The 22,087-nt window shown below is 38.6% G+C and overlaps 1 protein-coding gene across 2 annotated transcripts in view; it reads left to right on the top strand.

Annotated features, from left to right (window-relative positions):
- CORIN (corin, serine peptidase) overlaps positions 1 to 22,087 on the top strand; it is a 135,606-nt gene that overhangs the window by 37,868 nt on the left and 75,651 nt on the right. For both annotated transcript variants that reach the window (XM_089526966.1, XM_089526965.1), the window contains one exon: positions 17,561 to 17,742. In XM_089526966.1, the coding sequence (XP_089383092.1) occupies positions 17,561 to 17,742 (182 nt within the window). The remainder of the gene's footprint in view (positions 1 to 17,560; positions 17,743 to 22,087) is intronic.

The raw sequence follows: 22,087 nt of genomic DNA, 5'->3' as shown, positions 1-22,087 counted from the left end.
GTCTGGCACAGCTGCTGGGTAAGCAGCAATGCCAGACCCAGTATGTACTGCTGGGTGGCAGCAGCACTGCACTCCCATCAAGGCAGAGGCAGCCTAATTGGCAGAGGGTGGGCTGGGTGTGTGCCAGCCAGGCAGCTGGGGGTTATAGTATGAATTAAAGCACTGGAGTGACATTTAATTTAAAATTTAATATAAAAAATTAAAATTTAAACATTTACTCTTTTTAAATTTTCATAAAAACATCACATGTTAACCAAATCTTCACTACATATATGTAAATACATTTAGGGTGAGCATATTTTTCTTCTCTTTCAATCAGGGAGAAGGAAAGAAGTGAAACTTCTATGTTTTAGTGGTTATGTGCTTAGATGTTTAGATATGAATTGTTTGGGCTTTCCTTTCTTTTCTTTTTATTGTGTTTGTGTGTTATGTGTCTGTCTATGTTTGTATATGTAATCAACTCCTGAATATAATAAATTATTATATTAAAGATTTTTCCCTAGCACACAAAATGGTTGCTGCAAGCTTCCTGCCCTGTTCTTCTACTCCCAGTAAGACAACAACTAAAAGAGCATAGATGTTTGCAAGGTTAACTAAGAGAAGGCCAGACTACCTTTTACTGTGACTTAGGCCTGTTACAGACTGCCAAAATAAAGCTGCTTTGGGTCTCTTTGGAAGTATGCTGTTTAAATGATGCATGGGTCCTACGAGTTTGGAGGTCGCACCAAAGCCACACTCCATTCCTAAGCACTGGAGTGCAGCTTTGGTGCAGCTTCCGGATTCTTAGGATGCATGCATCATTTAAACAGCATACCTCCAAAGAGACCCGAAGCAGCTTTATTTTGGCAGTCTGTAACAGGCCTTGGACTCTTCAATAAAGCACTGTGATTTAGGGCATGGTAATGAAGAGGGCAACTTACTTATCATCCAGTCATTATTAAACAGGAAAACTCCAAGCAAAATATGTTCTTAGAAGTCCCTTCCATGGATTTAGGGAATCTTGCTTCTAAATAAATGTGTGAGGATTTTGTTATTCCTGGGATGGCTGAACTACAATAGTTGCTTTGTGCCTTTGTGCTTTATCAGTTAGTACCCTTCTCACTGATAATGCCTCATGGGGCTCAATTTCATAGGAGTCCTGGTGGTCCAATTCTGCCTGGCCTGTTTGCCTAGCCTACTCCCCTACCCCTTCTGTACCTGAATCCATGTAGGTTTGACCAAGGCACACAATGGCCCTTGTCTCCCATAGTTGTGAAATCCTTATTTCAAATATACCAAAGGGCTACAAAGAAGGAGTAGGTAAAAATAGAAGAGGGCATCTGGGTGTCCTTTTTTCTAGATTATTTTTAAATTAATAATTTTAAGGCATCTACTGATTGTTTTCTAATGTTCAAAGATATAGCTGTGTTAGTGTGTAGAATCAGTACGTAGAGAGATCTTGTAGCACCTTTGAGACTAACTGAAAGAAAGAAATTGGCAGCATGAGCTTTCATAGACTTTAGTCTACTTCCTCAGATGCATTTTTTGAAATATGTATTGGTTCTATATGCTCTTTTAACTGGTATTATGTGTCTATTTCATTGTTGTTCCCTGATTTCCAATGAGAAGCAGATAAACAACAACAAAAATACATTTATTATTATTTCCAGAAAGCCTTTGGTAAACCCTTACAGGCTCCTTCTTTACTGACAGTATGATTCACCAAACAGGTCTTTAAAAAGCATGACTCTAGATAAATATGGTTTTTATACTAAAATTTCAACTGAAACATCAGTTAAACTGGTTTTAACAGAAGCCAGTTCCAAGCAATCATGTTTGTTTCAAAGTAACTGATTACATTCAAATCAGGCAGCAGGCAAGGACTAGGGAAGAGTTTGACAGACATACTCTGCCTTTAAACAGACTGAAATCTTGTTATCACCGTTCTTTCCTAAAAATGTTTTTGGCTTAAGAGGGAGGCTAGTGACTCTTACTTTTATGGATACCCACTGTTCTGTTTTTCATCCTCTTATGGGGTATATTTATTCTCAGGACAGTAAGGTTTCCAAGACTAGTCTAGTGAGTTAAATAAAGAAAAACTAGCAAACGTACTCTATTTGTTTGTCAGAGGATAGTGTTGCTAGTACCATGAAACAGTTTATTTACACCTTTGGTATTTTTAGGGATCTAAAACATGTCCAATGGACAGAACTTACCTGAGTCAATGGACAAACTGATACCCTTCAAAGACTTTTATAGTGCAGTAATATACATAACTGCATGTCATGTATATGAGCCAACATGGTGTAGTGGTTTGAGTGTTGGATTATGACTCTGGAGACCAGGTTTTGAATCTCCACTCAGCCATGGGTGACTTTGGGCAAATCACATTCTCTCAGCCTTACAGGAAGACAAACATCCTCTGAACAAATCTTGCCAAGAAGACCCCGTAATAGGTTTGCCTTAGGGTTGCCAAATGACTTGAAGGTACACAACAACGTATACGGGGTATATGAGAAATACTGTATGCCTCACTGAATTCAGTGGACTGTGTCACAGAAAAGTGTATATATAATGGCAGGCCAGTCACTGATTCCAAGCTTAGGCATTTTGAAAGCATGAAGCCAAGTAGATTTTGATAAAGAAGGATGAAGTCTGCTGAGTTCCAGGGCTGCGAAATAGACTTAAACCTTAACAAAGAAAGCCTTATTTAAAAGGAAAAAAAAAGGAATGAGTCTGAACAAGTGCATTGTTTTTCCTCAGCCAAAGTTCACATTCCAGGAAATTAGAGAGTGTACATGTCTTAATCTTAACATTGGTACTCATTAACTAGGGATGTGTATGGAACAAATATTAACTAAAAAAAAACAAAAACCCACCAAGCTCTGTCAGATGGAAGAGGTAGGGTCGCACACTAATACGCACATATCTGAAATATATCAGTCTTCCCAGAAAAGCCACTTTGGTGAAGTGACCTACTTCTTACATACTGCATCTGGTTCAATGTACTCTCAAACACAAACTTATTTCATATTTTATGTAAACATTTTAAAATTGCCAAACTTCTGCATAGTCTGGTGCTTATAATTAAAATTCATCCAGTGGCGTCACTAGGGTTGGTGTCACCCAGTGTGATAACTCATGGTGTGACCCCCCCCCCCCATTAACTGCCTCCAATTTCACATGATACAGAATCTTTAGTAATACTTTTTTGCACTAATGTTACTCATAAATTGTAATTGTAATTCCCACATACCACTGAATGTAATGCTAATAGTTGTGACATAAACAACTAGCAAAATGAAAATTATACCTTCAAATGTCAATATCTTATGCACAACCTAAATGTATTTACATATATGTAGTGAAGATTTGGTTAAAATGTGATGTTTTTGATGAAAATTTAAAAAGAGTAAAAATTTTAATTAAAAAAAATTCTTGCCGGATGATGGCATTATTGGGCACTGGATGGCATACCTAGAATGTAGGCCAAACTTGGCAAAACTGGAGATATGAGAACCCTATGTGCATCCTACTTTCTTCTTTGTGAGTTCTTTGTATCACACATATAAGATCACAGAGCAGTACTTCAGGACCTTCCTCTTTAGTATGTGTGTGACATACTGTCCCTGTTATTTCTTGTCCACCACAGTGGGAACATCTGCTGGAGAGGCTCTGTAGATCAAGCTAAATTTTCTTCACCATTAGTCTTTTCCCCTTTTCCCTATTCCCTTTTCTTCTTATTCATCTTAAAACTTCATTATTTATATGTGGTCTCATAAAAAATGTGTGTTGTTTGCCATCACGGAGGTTTGCCTATCTGATAGACACGATCAATTTCTCTTACGTTTAGCTGGGATTTGTAAAGTCTCAATTTTCTGTTCAATACAGTTTTCAAAATGTTATGAGAACTGATACTTGCAAATCTCTGTGCAGGCAAAATGTTTATAACATTTTTTATTGCTTTTCATGCTTTGCTTGTATTGAAGACTCAGGGCCAGGCTGGATTTAATATTGTGTGTGTGTGTGTGTACATGCACACATGCATGTGTATCAGCCACAGAGAGCCTTTACAAATTCCGCAATGTGGGGAATGGTCCTGACAAAAACAGAATTTTGGAACCTTCCATTTGCATTTCCAGTGGTGAAGCCTTTGTTGGTACTAATGGGAATTTCCTTTGAAATGCAAATTGTAGCTTTTGCATGGTCCCACGGCTACTCAGATAACATAAATGTGCACGTTGTTCAAACTGATGCAGTTAATGTCATGTCTGGTTTGGTTCTTAGGCCTACTGTGGTCAATTCTAGCTTTTATCTCCATCTCCCTCCCCGCCCTTTCTTTTCTTTTATGTAACCTGAGAGCCCACAGCCTCTAGGATGCATATGTAGGTATTCTGTGAATGGTTTTCTCTGCCTTTGTGATGAGATTCTAAACATTTTGCATGTGTTCTTGCTGGAAAGCATACTTAGTAATTTCTTTTTCCAGTTGAAAATAATTTGAGAATTTTATGAATAACTTCCATTACCACTAGCCTGGCAAAAGCCCTTCTTTCTTCCATTCTTCATTTCATAATACACACTCAAATATTTGTCCCTTCCCACTTAATTATCCCTAGCTATGTAGAAATTTCTGTCATACATATATTTTGCTCTTTCAATTTCTGGCACTCTTATCTCTTCCTTATTTTTTTAAATCTTAGGGCCTGAAATATTCCACAACAATAGCCATTCCTTAAAGAAACCAGAGTATTTGAATTATAGCACTGAAGCACACTATCTTCCATTACTCTTTTTATTTTATCTTTTGACAAACATAAATTTATATAAAATACAGACATATTTAGTCCCTCATCCCACAAAAATTGACAAATAAATGACTGGGGCTGAATCCGGGAGTCCAATAGCATGGTGAAGAAGACAGTAGCAGGGTTACTGAGAGTGGGATAGAATGTGATAGAATCTAGAAATTTTACACAGAAATTATACAGGAAGTCATATTTAATAAACAGCTATTTACTACATTTGGTGTTCCTATTATTTGCCATCAAATTGACTTTTACCTATGGCAAACCTATGAATGGGAGACTTCCAAGAGCCGCAATCACCAAATGTCCCACTTAATTCTTACAGAAGCAGGAATGTGGCTTCCTTGATTGAATCAATTTACCTGTAATGTGGTCTTTCTACTGCTTTCCACTTTACTGAACATTATCATTTTTTCCAGTAAGTCATGTCATCTCATGATGTCTGAAGTACGGTACAACAGCCTCAGTCTAGTCCTTTTGGCTTCTAGTAAGAGTCCATGCCATTCATTTTTCTTTTTGGCAGTCCATGGTAATCACAGAGCTCTCCTCTGGCATTACATTTCTATTTACTAGGTTGTATTTATATTATTTAGGAGGTATTGTTGCCATTCTGTAGCTAAGGAATATTGTGCAGCAACAAATAATGACCCCAAGTTCTTTTGGTGAATCAATGTGAAGAATTATGAAGTGAAAAATAACAATACAGTGCACCTGTGTCATACGCGGACACACCATAAGTGGCTTTCAGCATATGCTGAAAGCTGCCAGGAAGCTTGCGGGAGCGTGCGGGGCGACACATCCCGTTAAGAGTAATGGGGCGTGTGCCCATGGCACATGCATGTGCTGCTGCACCACCACGCCACTGCGCCATGCACGAGCCATGCATACACAGATTTTTTTACACGGAGGGGTCCAGAACAGATCCCCGGTGTAAAAAAGGGCGCACTGTAGTGCATTTGAGCATATGCAGAATGTTTTTCCTTCACCACTGAGCCATTGCAGCCTCTTCCTCTCATACATTTTTACAATTGGGAAGCAGAGCTCACAGAATAATGACCTATATGTCATACATAATAAAATATAAATATAAAATTTTATTTCTATCCCACTTTTTGCCAAGCAATCAAAGCGGCGTACAGCAAGTTAAAATACAACTATATAGACACAGTACCCCCCTTAAAACAAGATTAAACAGTATAAGATTAAAAACCAACTAATCCAAACAAACAAACAAACAAAAAACCAATTAAGACACACTTGTCTCTCTACAAACTGAGCGTGAATCCCTCTACTACTTGAAGATTAATATAGCAAGTGAGCTTGTATATTTTATAATCTTCCACTCAACATCAAACTCACTTTAGTTTTTTGTGGGTTTTTCGGGCTATGTGGCCATGTTCTAGAAGAGTTTCTTCCTGATGTTTCGCCAGCATCTGTGGCTGGCATCTTCAGAGAATGCTTGCCTGGAAAGGAGTTGTGTGTGTGTGTGCGTGGCGCGCACACACACACACACACACACTGTGTGACCCTGGGAAGGTTCAAATTTCACTTAACCATGAAAACTCTCTTTGGGCAAGTCTTACTGTGTTCAGCTCAGAGGAAGGCAAATGCAACCTCCCTCTGAAAAAATCTTGCCAAGAAAATCCTGTGGTAGGTTCCCCTTAGATTTGCCACAAGTCAGAAAGGACTTGAAGGTGCACAAAGACAAAAAGGAGACCTGAAGAGGTGTTAGCTCATAGGAAGAGATGTACTGGGATATAACAACAGAAAGACAAATGGGCTGATGAAGCTAGAAGGAATGTTAAAATAATATATTTAAATATTTTAGGATGTAACAGTTTTTCACGATTGAAACTGCTTTAAACTCAGCACATGAAAGGTACTGTTCTCTCTTGACTTTCTTTTCTTTCATTCTTTTCAACAAATAGGAGCACAGTATTTTGCTGCTTTGGATTAGTTCACATAGTACTTCACCTACATGGGCTACAGACACTTTAATGCAATGTGCACATTGAAAGTGTTCACCAATGATTAGTAACTATATGAGACTGCTTAACTTCCTAGGTGTTCCATTTGGTCTAATAGAATTTCTTCAGAAGTTGCAGATATCAATAAAATGCACAATGGTTTTGTGACAAATATAAAAGAGATTAGTCCCAGATCCAGAAATGAAGACTTTTAGATATAGCTTGGGTTTACAGCTTTATTGAATTGCTGATCTACAACATATGCTTCAGTTACCTACCCAAGTTATTCACAGAGCAGTTATTTAATACTTATTATGTGGAACATTAGTTTCTCAGTTTGCCTTATTACTTTTTGTGAATTCTCACTCAGCTATATTAAAATTGTTAAATAATTAACTAGATTTCTAAAATGTAACACCCACACAAATGAACAAGGAAGGCCAGGGGGGAAAAAGCAATAGATCATTCCATTTCAAGGATCCTCTACCTGATTCAAAACGCAGCTTTATTTTCAGGTAGGATTCTTTTCAGGCCCCTGTTGTTGTTGATAGCTGCCCTTGAGTCAACTTAGACTCATGGTGACCCTGTGAATGAAACATCTTCAAGTCTCCCTGTCCTCCTCTACTCTGCTCATTTCCTGCAGACTCATGCCAGTATTCTCCCCAATTGAGTCTAGCCATCTAGTGTGCAGTCTGCCTGTCCTTCATCTACCCTCAATTTTTCTCAGCATTATTGTTTCTTCCAATGAGTCATGGCTTCTCATGATGTGGCCAAAGCATGAGATTTAATCATATTGGCCTCCAGGGGTATTTCTGGCCTGATTCGCTTAAGGATCCATTTGTTTGTCTTTCTGGCTGTCCACAGTATCCTCAGCACTTTTCTCCAACACCACATCTCAAATGAATTGATTTTTCTTTTATTTGCTTTTTTCACAGTCCAGCTCTCACATCCATACATAGTGACTGGGAATACTAAGGCTTGGATGATTCTAATTTTGGTGCTCAGTTGTATATCTTTACTCTTTAGGCTCTTCTCTAGCTCTTTCATGGCTGCCCTCCCTATTCCTAGTCTTCTTCTTATCTCTTGACTGCAGTCTCCATTCTGGGCGATGTTTGACTCCAGGTACAAGAAACCTTTGACTATTTCAATTTCCTCTTTATCTAATTTGAATTCATGTAAGAACTCAGTGGTCATTATTTTTGTTTTCTTTATGTTCAGCAGCAGGCCTGCCTTTACACTTTCTTCCTTGATCTCCCTTAGCAATTGTTCCAAGTCATTGAAGTTTTCTGCTATAAATATTGTGTCATCTGCATATCTTAGATTGTTGATGTTCCTTTGCTGTCTGGACTGGAAAGAGAGTCTCCTCCCTCTCACACTTGACCATCACCTCCTCCTCCTCCAACTCTTTGGTGGCAGCAGTAGCCAGGTGCCTCAGCTGGGAATGCAGAGGCAGGCAAGTGGGGGAGATGAGTATCTCCATTTGTTTACCTCCAGCAGTGGCACCAACGTGAGGACTTGGCCCTCCAACCCCACCATCACTCATATCTTTGGGATGCTGTGGCCCCCTGAGGAGATGAGCAGCATTGGTGGCAGTGGCAGAAACATGGAGGACTCAGCCCTCCACCCTGCCACCACTGCTTCTTCTCTCTTCAGGCTGCTGTGGACCCTTAAGGAAATGAGCAGCAGTGGCAGTGCCAGGAACATGGACAATTTAACCCTCTACCCCTGCTGCCACTTATTTCTTCAGGATACTGTGGCCCCTCAAGGAAACAAACAATGGTGATGGTGGTGGTGGTGGCAGGAATGTGGAGGACTCAAGCCTCCACCCACTTCTGCTGCTGCCACCACTTGTCTCTTTGGAGCACCATGCCTCCTTAGGTCTCCAACTACCCGTTGTTGCTACTGCTTATCTCTTTGGGGCATTATGGCCCCCTGAGGAAATAACAGGTTTTAGCAGATTTAAATTTCTTGTAGTGGTGCTGGCAGGAATGTGGAGGACTTTGACGTCCACTACCAACATGGAGAAAGTGTTTTTTTTAAAACCTCCATTTTATTGGGGAATGTTAAAATGATTTGCACTGGGAGTCAAATTTGCCAGGTATGCCAGTGATTAGACTATCAAAAAATTAAAACCTGTTAAAAACATTGATTGTTAAAAGGAAAACAGGATATATATACATTGTGCAGGCCTTTTCTCCTTCAGTAATTAGTCTTCCAAAGCTTGCCAAAACAAATGGAATTTTTACCTGCCTGGGGAAAGATAGCAAGAAGGTCTAATCTTTTTGGGAAAGGAGGAGTTCCAGAGCCTGGAAGCAGCTGCTGAGAAAGCCTTTCCCTGTCAGAGCGGTGGGACAGAGAGAAGGGCCTCCTCTTCTCCCAGAAAGTCTCAAAATGTTGGCAGGTTCATACAAGAGAATATGATTCTACAAATGATCTGGAATTGAGCTGTATAAATCTTTATAACGCATAAGCAGCACTTTGAATTGTGTCCTGAAACAGAGTGGCAGCCAGTGAAATTGTTAGAACTAGAGAGTCGTATCTTCTGTGTAGCCAGTCCCAGTTAACAATCTGGCTGCAAATCATGCCGCCAAATTGCAATGGCAAGCCAGTAAAAGCTATTAAAAGAAGCAGAAAACCCAATTTTAAGTTTCCCTCTTTTGGTGCTGGATTCTGATGGCAATCCAAAATGGCTTTTAGCCATTTGCTGCTAATATTCACAGCATGATTTGTTGCTGCATTTTCTTGGCATGTTGCGGGGTGGATGGGTGTTAGTGGTATGTCAAAAATTTGCTCATATGTGCTCTGCTTGTTCTTGAGTATTCACCAGGGCTCTTTCCAATCATCTGAGTGCTGTTCTGTATATATGAAGAGCACACATGCAAAATTAAGACAAGAAATTATTGGGAAAAGGAAGGGAAATCTAGAGAAAAGTCTTATCTTTTTCCCCTTGGGACAATCACACTCAATCACACTGCTTTTCATGAAATTAATAGAGATGATTTTTAGAAAGAAGACATAGAAAATGTGGCATTCTGCCATTCCTTTCTGTTTCACAACTTTGTTATAGAGCAACTATTTCTGACAGTAATTCTTTTATTAGACTCAGTTATTGAATATCAGAGGTGTATTTGCTATATCATCACATCTGGCTTTCTACACTTAAATTGATTCATGATGAATCAAAGGCCAGAGGATACTTGGTGAGCCATGTTAGAATCATTCAAGGCTCTTCCCTATTACCAATCAATTTTCCCTATTACCATGTATGGCTGTGAGAGCTGGACAGTGAAGAAAGCAGATAGGAAGAAAATGAAGTCATTTGAGATGTGGTGCTGGAGAAGAGTGCTGAGGATACCATGGACAGATAAAAAGACAAACAAATGTGTCCTAGAACAGATCATGCCAGAACTCTCCTGGGAAGCCAAGATGACTAAACTGAGGCTGTCATACTTCAGACACATCAGTATGAGAAGGCACGACTCATTAGAAATGGCAATGATGCCTGGGAAGGTGAAGGGAAGTAGAAAGAGAGGAAGACCACATGTTGGATGGATAGACTCAAACCATGGGTTTGAGCCTGCAGGACCTGAGCAATGTGGTAGATGATGGGGGGCTTGGAGATATCTCAAAGATAGGGTTGTCATGTGCTGAGATTGACTCTAAAGCAGCTAACAACAGAACAACATCCTGAGGTCATTTTGCTGGCAAGTAAGTCAGTGATAACTGGCAGCATTTGTTTAATTATACCCTGAACTAGTGACAATAATCAATACTCACAGTTTTCAATGTATATAAAAATTAACCCATGCATTTCAGAATATAAACAAGTACAACTTTGAAAATATCATTTCCAAACTCACAAGCTCAGGCTTCTCCTGAGCATTCAGCAACTGGAATATAACAGTGTGATTGCCATATCTTATATACATCTCCCTACTTTCTAATAATGTATAATAATGTCCCAAACAGATATTCTACCACAACCTCTGCACAAACAATATATATTTGGAGAGGGCAGCAGGATTGTGCTTGCTACCTAGCAGTATATGGTTCTATCCATATATGAATACACATAGGCTGTTCTTCATTATTATGACCCCTGCACAATTAGGGTTTTAGATTTTGTACATGACTTTCTTTTTACATCACCTGCTGAATGTAAGAACGTTGGATGGTAGACCAGTGGATGTAATTCTATTCTCTCTTCTGGGCCTATGTGTATATACACAGCCTCTGTGTATATAGTAATATATGGACAGACCCATATATTGCTAGTTAGGCAATATATGGTCAGTGCACATGAACACATGAAAAAGGCTTAGTCAAACTGGGAATAGTCAAACGGGGGTCTACTTTCCCATCAGTGTATCATTTCTGTGACCAATCCCTTGATGGATGTCTTGTGTACATAGCGGTATACCCTAGCAGTATTAAGAAGGAAGATGTAACATATGAGGAAGAATCGCCTACTGCCATACTGGGTAACTTGAGAGATATAGATAGCCTCCCAAACCTGCCCAGCAATGTACTGATTATTATGCTGGACAATAATGACTACAAAAAACAATTGGATTCATCTCAGTATCCCTCTATCACTTGGAATCGTGAATAGTTAAGATATCTTGGTCATGTTGTATGCGTGCAAGGGATGTACCCAACATAACAAGAGTTTTCTCATGAGTGGGTCATGATCAACATACACAAAGCTTGCGTGAGTATGGAACTTCCATATGCCTAGAGCACATGTTACCACCTGCATGTATTATCAAGGGAACGGTTGTGCATAATACAGAACTCTAGAACTCCCTACCAAGGGAAGCTACATTGCAACCCTCCCTATCATCCTTCCTCTAGTAAGTAAAGGTTTTTTTAAAAATCTAGGTTGACTTTTGATGACCAATTATAAACAGAGGATAGAGCTTGTTACTAGTTGGGAGCTGTGATTTTCTTTGGAAAATGTTGTAAAACTACATTTTAAATGGTTCTTTAAACTTAATTCTACTTTAATAATTGTTTGTATGTGTTTTAACTATATTCATTTAGTTAATATTATCTGAAGTGCACCAACACTGCCCACTAATATGTCCAAAAATTTCCCCAAACGTTTCCTACTCCTTTCTTTTAAAACTTCAGACTTTTTACCATCAGTACCTTGGGGAGGCCTCTGATATTTCTGCCTCCCCTTTTTAAAATAAAAAAGAACCCTGCTCTCTTCCTTCTGTTTCACATCTTTTTCTTTGTGGTCTCTATGCTTCACACAAGTAGGTTTGTGCCTACTCAGAAATTCCATTAGAAATGATCTAGAGTAGCTTATTGGTTATTCCCCAGCCCTTCCCTCAAGCCGCACATGTCTCTGCCTACCAAGTTACTGTTAGTTTCTTTCCATCCACCATTACAGCAGCTTTATTTTCACTATTCTCCTCTCTGAGTCAGTGGTGTTCTGACCTGCCTCTGGCCAGAGCAGATTTAGGCCGCTTTTTCTTGCCTGTCTGCTCTGGCCTACAATGACTTCATGTATATTTACCTTTTTTAAAAAGTAAATAGTGGTTTCTATTTATTTTTCACATCTGGTATATAAATATTAAATCAAGATGTAAATGCTTAGTCATGAGTTTATTGTTGAGGGGGGTGAACAAATATATCTGTGTTAAATTAGATTGCTGTTTAAGATCATGTTGGTTTGCTCTAATGAGTTTAAGTAACCAAATGTAGTAGTCTTTGTGCCAAATGTTGTGGTAAGTGGTATTAGAATTAGTAAGTCCTTGGTTGTCTCCAGACCATAAACTCTGCAGACCTATTTATTTATCATACAATTTTCTTTCATGACCCCCTAATTTATAAAGGGCTGTCAGGCTTTATGTATAACTCATGCAAACACACTGATGCATGAAAGACATATTTATAATTATTATGCTTTAAGTAATTTATTAAAGTTTTCCCAATATACACATGCACTTTCCTCAAGACAGTTGAAATGTATTTTTGTGTGTAGATGTGAATGCTGTAACATTAACTCATCTAATAAAAGAGGAGGATGACCATGGGAGAGAAATTCAAAAAGTTGCAAGAGGACCACACACCCAGCATCTCTCCTGGTATCCCAAATAACTGTCTTGTGAATGCATTTCAGTACAGGAACTTCCAGCTGTAAAGATGAAATTATGCAATAAACATTTTTGTTTACATTTTCCACATTTTCCATATTTATAAAATTAATGGGACTTTATTATAGATTGTATGGACTGAAGGCTAGACTGCAACACTTTTATGTGAATTTTTATGTTTGTGACCATGGAATTGGAAAGTCTCCCATGTGCTACACCAGAAGTGAATGAAGGACCATCTGTTATTTTCAGAGCCATCAGAAGCTTTTAGAAATAGAACATTTTTAATCTATTTGTGCTTTGTACAAATTTCTGCTCTTCCAAAATTTGACTATAGAACAACAAAGAATCCTGTAGCAAGACTATTAAGTTTTGTTGTATTAAATTTTAATTATTGAAACACATAAAACACTCTTCTTTGTTGTTTTTTTGCATTTCTTTTTAAACCCACTGCTCACACTTTCCCATCTATACCCATGCATATGACAAAGAAAGAGAAAAAAGTAGCCTATGGCAGTTCAGTTTTATTAGTCACACTGAGTGCCATTTCTGGCAGAACGACAGGATATACATTTAATAAACAAGTCAATAAATAAAAAGTTAATGCTAAAATGTATGTAAAATAGAGTGACTATTCACAACAGTTATTAATTGACAATAGCACGATCATTGTAAAATTACTAAGTAATTAATGTCTACACTTTTGGTTTTTACTCATTTGGAAGCCCTTCTTTGGCTCTTATGGGCTGAGAAGTAAAGTATAAATGCTATAAATAAATACATGGGAAAGGAAATCTTTTAAGTGAAGCCCAAATGATTATTTATTAGTCCTAATTCATCTGTTTTATGCTGGAATCCTCTGCTGATGTGTTTATTTATGTATATGCCTTCAACTTTAAATCTCCTGTCAATTTATGGTGACCCCACAAATTTCATAGGGTTTTCTTAAGCAAGGAATACTCAGAGGTGGTTTTGCCAGTTCTGTCCTCTGAAATATAGCACCTGGTATTTCTTGGTGGTCTCCCATCCAAGTACTAACCAGGGCTGAACCTGCTTAGCTTCCAAGGTCAGATAGGCTCTGGTGCCTTTTCTTTTCGAGCACTGATTTAAACCGTTTTGATATAATACTAAATGCCCTTTATTTATAACCCCAGTGACCTTATCCCCCATCAGAAAGACTGACTTATCTCAAATCTTGCCTATTGTACTTTCATCTTTGAATGGTAAAGTAACTGGGAAATGCAGCATTTATATTTTAAACTAGTATATTTCAGCACTAGGAACCAGTGTGGTGTATTGGTTTGAGTGCTGGACTATGGAGAACAGGGTTCGAATCCCTACTTGGCCATGAAACCCACTCAGTGACCCTGGACAAATTGCACTCTCTGAGTCTTGGATGATGACAATGGTGGAAAACTTACCAAGACAACCCTGTGATAGGGTTGTCTTAGGGTTGCCATAAGTCGGAAATGACTTGAAGGCACACATCACCATCAAACATTTCTCCCCTACTGTGTGATGCAATGAAAGACAAAACATGTCAGCATCATATATAATATCAACCAATAGAAATGAAAAAGAAACAAAATGTGACTTGTAGCCTCCCTCCACAAAGGTTGCCACGCTAGCTATTAATATTCTTACAGTCCTGCTTGTATATTGCCCTTCCAATTAAAGCCTTGTTATCTGAACCAGTAAACACTGTTTCAGAACAAGCCATACAGTAACTCTTTTCCTTTTTCTGAGGGAACTTTAGTTTTGGAGGTTGAGAGACACCAAGTATTTTAATGTCTTCCAATGGGAAAATCTAGGGCAATACCCTAGAAAGACAAGGGAACTGGACAAGATAAATAGGATCTTATTTTGTCTCCTTTTAAAAAAAAACAACACATTATTTTTCTTGCTAAAGAACTATATATCTCAGTACAGAAGAATATCAGTTCGTATGGCTAACGTTCCCTCCCCACCTTTAAAAACACATACGAGTGCCTAACCTAGATGAAGTACAGTCGCCCCTCCTTCTTCGCAGGGGATCCATTCCTTGCAAAAATGTACTTTTGCTTATATTCAAGCACGTAGGTGCATGCCCCATTCATTCTCCCTCCGTTTGCCTCTCACACATAAGCGAGGGATGAGAATCTGAAGATCGCGAAAACAGAGGGAGGACTGTAGTTCTTTATAGATCAGATTTATTGGCTTTCTCATTTTTTAAAGGTAATATGTTTGGACCACTCTCCTACTTCCTTCCTTGAAACAACTTCTTCTTCTTCTTCTTCTTCTTCTTCTTCTTCTTCTTATTATTATTATTATTATTATTATTATTATTATCCCACCTTTCTCCCAAAGCGGGACCCGGCTAACAACATATAAAGAACACATTAAAACAACAATTAAAATCGTACAATATCTCTTGGTGTCCCTTCAAACCTATGCCTAAATCAGCCTAAATTGGTAGTAATCTTCATATTTCCTTTTCCTTCTACTGGTACTACTTCCTATGGGAAATGGATGGGTTGTGGTCCATGATGAGTGAGACTCATTAGGACTGTAACATTTGCAGCTAAAATGATATCCACTACAGCATTTTCTCTCCCTGTACTGCCAACCTAACAACAACAACAACACTTATTTATGTATACCAGGAATCCTGTACTGATCCCTAAACCTCAATATTAGAGGCTGGGTATAACTTGATTGCCACAGCAAAGCTATTCTTGGCAACATTTCTGCAAAGCAGGTCCATTCATTAGGCCCCATGAGGCAACTACTTTAAGCAGGAAATTTGGAGTGTGATTAAGAGGCAACACATTCATTATCTAAATCAGTGGTTAACAAACTTTGGTCCTCCAGGTGATTAGGACCTCAGCTCCCAGAAGCCGTAGGCATCTTGATCAATCAGAAGTTCTGTAAGCTAAAGTCCAAAATATCTGGAGGACCAAAGTTTGGGAATCACTGATCTAAGTTATCATTGGGTTTCCAATGCCAGGGAGGGAAATCATTCTTGTAGAATTCTTTACCCCAGGTAACAAAAGAATTTTGTTTTGTATACTGAATTAGGTATCTTGACCTGAGTACAGTGCACCCTTGCCTTATGCGGGGGATCCAATGGGGCTCAAGCATGCGTATGCTTGAGCCCCGTTGGATATAACGGGGCTTGTGCATGACGTGCAGCGCGCCGCGTGCCGTGTACATCATGGGCGCATGCACCATTCATTCTCAAGTCGTGCGGCTTTCAGCATAAGCTGAAAGCCACGTAAAAGGTGCCTGCGTATAATGCAGGCGTACTGTCTTATGCACCTTTGCTGATTTTTAAAATTTCTTTATTAGGCGCCTTGACATTTGTTGCTTTGCCTGATTAAAACATTAAAATGTTTTGGACTAGCCCTTCATTCTCCCAATATTTGTTCTAGCTTGCAAGTAAATATATAGTATAAGTATCCTAACTTGTAACTTTCTTTGTGGTCCAGAAAATTTGCTCTATTTCTAGATTCCCCCCTCTCAACATTATATTCCCTCAGGCAGAAAATCACTTAGACCTCCTTGCAGAGACCACTCATTCCTTTACATTTAAAATTGAATTTAAAATCATAAATTCAAACATTCCTAAATTCACTTTAAGTTTTGGAATTCAGATATATTTTGGAAATATTTTTTCAAACCAAAAGAGTGGGTATGACCAGTTCTTCACTAATTCCATACTTTGTTGAAGCTTGGTGATTAAATTAAATGCCATTGCTTAGATGTGCTTTATAAACAAATATAAATAATATCTATAGTAGCAGTTTTGAACCCCCAATTATAAAATTTCTTTCAGCTGGTGACCTTTCATTGGTTCATGAAAATTCTATGAAATATGGAAATAGAAGAACCTAGTATTAGAAATTAGTGCAGTTCAGTAACACACAAGATCTGAGCAGGGAGCAAAACCATAAGTGGCTCAGAGAACAAACTAAGGGGCTCGACAGACCACCCTGATAGAGTGGCGCCTTGCTGACTCTTTCCTTATTGGATCGGGACTGTGGCAACTGCACACCGCAGCCCTGATCTGGTGCTTTGAAAGCACTAAAAGAAATGGCAAAATGCTGCTCCTTTTAGTACTGGCAAAAAGGTGTTGCTACCGCAGCGGCAATGACTTTTTGGCTCTCCTTTAGCACAGTGTGTCTAAATGCTGTGCCAGAGGAGCACAGTGACACCCCCATCATGCAGTCAGGTACATGACATGACGCTAACATCAGGACAGCATCAGGGCATGCAGCATGCAGACACCACACCCCACTCTGTCCTGAGGCCAGCATTAAACACCGGTTGTTTAGCCCCTAGGTCTTTATTATATGAACTTCATCTTAAAATAGGAAAGTTACTGAGGGAGCTATTCTAATCTAGCTACATCTCTAGCATAGTTTGGGAGAAGACAAAGGGTGAGAAACGGAGTAGAAATTTTCCTGAGAGTATCAGTTTACATCACAGAGGGGTCAGGATCGGTAGATAGAGAGGGAGATCACTGCAGGCCACTCAAACTATCTAACCTTATTATTGCTGCCCACTCTGAGGCATTAATTCTTTTAGTGCAGATCATTGTTATACTTTGCAACATTTAGGCATCTATAGCAAACATTAGATGTGGACTTTCATTAAAAATGAAAAATAATTTTACATTTTGACAGGAAGTAATTTTTGCTTTTTGCTTTTATTATTTTCTTCCTAGCCATGGACTCCTCCCTTGTAGATCCTTTTGTGAGGCTGCAAAGGAAGGATGTGAGCCTGTTCTCGCGATGGTGAATTCTTCTTGGCCAGAGTTCCTTTCATGTTCCCAGTTTCAAAACAAAAGTGAAAATGACAACATCACCAAGGTCTGCTTCTCCCCACAACAAGAATCAGGAAAACAATGTAAGTTGTATTTGAAATGTAAGCTAGAGCGAAACGACTTGATAGAGCATGTGCAGTGCAGGCCACCTTCTGGTGTCACCTGGTGTGGGAGACGGGGCTACTGAGGGCATGGCTAAAAGGTTGCGTTCACCCCCACTCGCTCCTTGCCGTGGTGTTGGCCTCCTCGTGAGTGCCACCACCACAGGGAAATGGGGCTGAGTGCACTCAGCCTTTTCCTTCCTCATGGCACCAGCAGCCTCCTCGTGAGGAGACCACTGCTACTGCAGGGAGCTGGGGCTGGAAGTGGAAGTATGGGGTGTCACCTGCTGCAGACCACACATCGCACCCCTGGTGACACCATTGTGTGCAAATCCTAATGTGAGAGCCAAATCTCACATTATGAAGAGCTGTATGTAACTTTTCTGTTTTTTGTTTTAATCCCAAAGTTAAATCTAAGGTAACTATAAATTTTTCTTTCAGGAAAAAAAAGCAAATGGGAAGGCAATTTTCATTGGAAAGAAAGGGTAAAAAAGGGTAAAAAAAAAATTAACCAGACTCCTCATCTGGATCATGGAAAACAGGCTGCTTTAGATTTTATTTTTTTAAAGATATTGGTTAGAAAAAAAGATGCATACAGCTGCATATACCACGTAGCTTGGCAAAAAGAGGATAAAATTCAGTTAGCTTTTGAGTTTGCTTAAGAAAGTAGATAAGGAAGAGAATAAATGTAGGCATAGCGAACCAAAATTCTCTGCTTAAAATGAATTTACTGGTGCCAAATTCATTTGTTCTCTGTTTTAAGTTTGATAAATCCCATTTACCATGCTTTGGATGATTTTGATGTGAAAGTGAGGCAGAGTCTGGTGTTATTAATATCTCTGGGCTAGCATGATACCAAAGCCATTTTAAAATCTTGAATTCCTGACTTAGACTGAAGAGAAAATATGAATTGTTTTTAGCTGCAAATGGCATAATCACAGATGCATCACAGTAACAAGTAATGTACTGCTATAGTATCATAAATGTGAACGTTTGTATTTTAGAGACAGACATATGCTGTTCTATAGGGTTCACTCTTTCCTTTGCCCTCGCTACTTTCTTAAGAAAGTGTCCAGTACAGAGTGACAAATTAGTTCATCTAGGATTTTACCTCAAGTTTTTTCTTTACTTCTGCTGAGTCCTGCCTTCAGGATAACTTTTTGTGAGGAGAGATGCCAAATAGCAAGGCTTGAGCCAAAAGTAGAAAGGATCAGAACCATGCCACACTTCTCTTTCTCTCTTCCTCCCACATGCCCACACACTCATCCAGTGTGAAATAGCCAGAGAACCTATAAGTGTGATAAATGAATGAATCAATGTTTGTTTCATAAAGTCTAAGACAGACATCAGCTGTTACTGAAAACAGAAGGAACAGAGAATCCAACTTTCCCGGCTTAGAATACACATTTGTACAAGTTTCTCAGATGAGTTGTCAGAGTACAAGGGAGTGAAATTTAGGCTTCATCACTCTTTCCTTCCACTTGATCCTTCTAAGCTACATCCCACCTTGTAGTTATATACATAGTTAGAAAAAACAATATTTAATTAGCATTCCTGTGGGTCAGAGATGAGCCTCCCTAGCAATAAAAATACTTAAGTTATGTTGTTCTTCTGGTCCTCCCTCAGTATTCTTTGTATCGTGTGTTCTTTTGAGTAACAAAGCTGGAGAATAGTGTTTAAATTTCAGGAGTCACAACAGAAATGAGAAATGAGAAAGTAGATCAAACACTCAAGTGACTTGTTTTCTGAAGATGTGAAGCTTAAAAGAGTCAACATACTAATTATTAAAAATGTCAGGAACTGCTTTCCAATAGATTTAGATTTAAAAATGTTTCATGAAATGGATTAGGGCTAATGGTTAAAGCATGTCTGTTTGCTTGTACCAGTATTATTTTTTTAAAAGTGGAAAAAGTTCTTAACCTTTGGCAGAATCATGCTCAAACTTAAACATAAGTATGTCAGATAATCCTTCTCTGTAAAACAGATCCAAGACATTTCATATAGTGTTCTAAGCACAACATGTTGCAAAAGCTGTATTCACTAGTTTAAGTTTCTTAAAATATAGTACAATGCTTTTGTTTTTCTTCACTGAATCTAAAATATTTTCCAGTGTTCATTTGGATGAAAGAGCTTGTTTACAACTCAGCACTTGTTAAGATTATCAGACAAATAACACTTTTTAAATCTTTGCTCTCTATTTGTTTTGTATGCCTTGACATTTAATTTTTTTTTTTTTGCTGTGAGCTACTTTCAGTATTTCTCTGAAAAGCAGGATAACAAAATAAATTAACACTGATTCTGAATGACTCTTGGACAATAGTAAAAATGTTTTTCTGGGATATAGCCTTGTTAGTTTGGAATATCAGTATGCAAAAAATATCTTGTAGCACCTTTGAAAGCAAGGTTGTTATCGCATGAGTCCCAATCTTGCTGCAGTCACGCCAGTTAACGAAAACACAAACATACCATTTTGTGAGCAGTCATTATTGCACTTTTTTGCAACTGTGGAACTGGGGATGCTGCTGCCATTGCACTCTTGTCTTGACTCCCACTTAGTCATTTAAGCCGCCTTCATTGCTGCAGCAGAAAGGCAGGGTATAAGAATAAATTTTATTATTATTTATTATTATTATTTAACCCCACCTCCCTGCCCTATGCTCTACATAGCATGCCTTTCATTTCATTTCATTTTAGTTTTTAAAATGTAGTTCTTCACTTCTGGTATTATGCAGTTTCAGTTGAAAGAAATTTTAAAAAGCAACCTGTGCTGCTTGAGAATAGTGAGGGGAAGGGAGATGGGGGAAAAAGAGATTGTGACACCACATGACTGCCAATCTCACAGCTGCCCCAGCAGTGACATTTCATGCTTGAGGAGTCCGGGACTGCCACAGAATTGGAAGCTATTGACGAGTTTCTCCCATCAATGAAAAAGGATGTTCTGACAACACGGCATGCACAGTAGCTGTGGGTTTGAGGAGTTATGGCTATAACTGCAATTTGAAAACCTTGTGCAATAATTTCCCAACTGTGCTAAAGAAGTTGTAGCATATGTTTTTGTAGGCTTGGTCTAATTTGTAATTCACTCTGATAGCCTTTTGGCTGAAGAGCAGGGTATAAGTAATTATTATTATTATTATTATTATTATTATATCCTCAGATGCATGCAGTGAAATCAGATTTTTTTTTTCTGAGAGGGAAAACTGTTTGTCATTTTAATGTCATCCTATCTTATCCTATCTTATTCTGTTCTAGGATATATTAAATAGAACAGGATACGATAGGTTGACATTAAAATGAGAAATTATTTTCCCTTTCAGAATATGTCTGTTCCTGAACTCATTTTGTTGCATGGTAAATAATAACGCTGTTGTGTTCATGTATGTTTTAACATTTTGGGGGCACTAGTGGGGCAGAAAAAATACAATTTGTTTAAAATTACTATCAGTTTATAGCTGGATCTGAACAATGTTTAGAATATTTTTTCCCAAGGAAACTGCTTTATGAAGTATGAGGTGGCTTAGTAGTTATGATGCAAATTCTGATGATTGTAAGGTCAGAAGATTGGCAGTTCGAGGCCAAAGCACTAGTCCCAGCTTCTGCAAACCTAGAAGTTTGAAAGCATGTAAAAGTGCAAGTAAATAAATAGGTATCACTTCGGTGGGAAGGTAACAGCATTCCATGCAGTCATGTTGGCCACGTGACGACTGGAGTCGTCTTTGGACAATGCTGGCTCCCTCGGCTTAGTAATGGAGAGGAGCACTGCTCCCTATGGTCAGACATAACTAGACATTAATGTCAAGGGGAAACCTTTACCTTTACCTTTAAACTGTTTTATAAATATGTAGTAAAATACCTATATGTTCTTTGAAAAGTTTGTTTGATATTCTAGATGTTATAACTGTGATGTATAGTCCTGGAAAATGTTTAGAAACTTTTTGTTAAAACATATTGCAATCAGTTGTATGGATACCAGATGGTTTGGACTGATCATTCATTTTCTCTCCTGGCATATATTTCCACATCTATCTATCCGATAGAAAGATTGACAATATGTTGCAGGCATAGGAAGATAAGCTGTCTTTCTACAATTTTTCTTAAGAAGGAGAAGTTGTTCACTGTTGAAAAGATGCAGAAATACTTAAAGCGTGTCTGATCTGCATACAATGCAGGGGGAAAAAACTATATATTTTTTCCTGTAACAGACAGAGGCCTGTTACAGACTGCCAAAATAAAGCTGCTTTGGGTCTCTTTGGAGGTATGCTATTTAAATGATGCAGAGTCCGGAGGTCGCGCCAAAGCCACACTCCATTCCTAAGCACTGGAGTGC

Source organism: Sceloporus occidentalis, unplaced genomic scaffold, assembly GCF_023333645.1.
Source record: "Sceloporus occidentalis isolate IW3139 unplaced genomic scaffold, rSceOcc1.0.p SCAF_5, whole genome shotgun sequence".
NCBI classification, from domain to species: Eukaryota; Metazoa; Chordata; class Lepidosauria; order Squamata; family Phrynosomatidae; genus Sceloporus; species Sceloporus occidentalis.
Note: the sequence above shows the minus strand (reverse complement) of the source record. Positions and strands in the feature narration are given on the sequence as shown.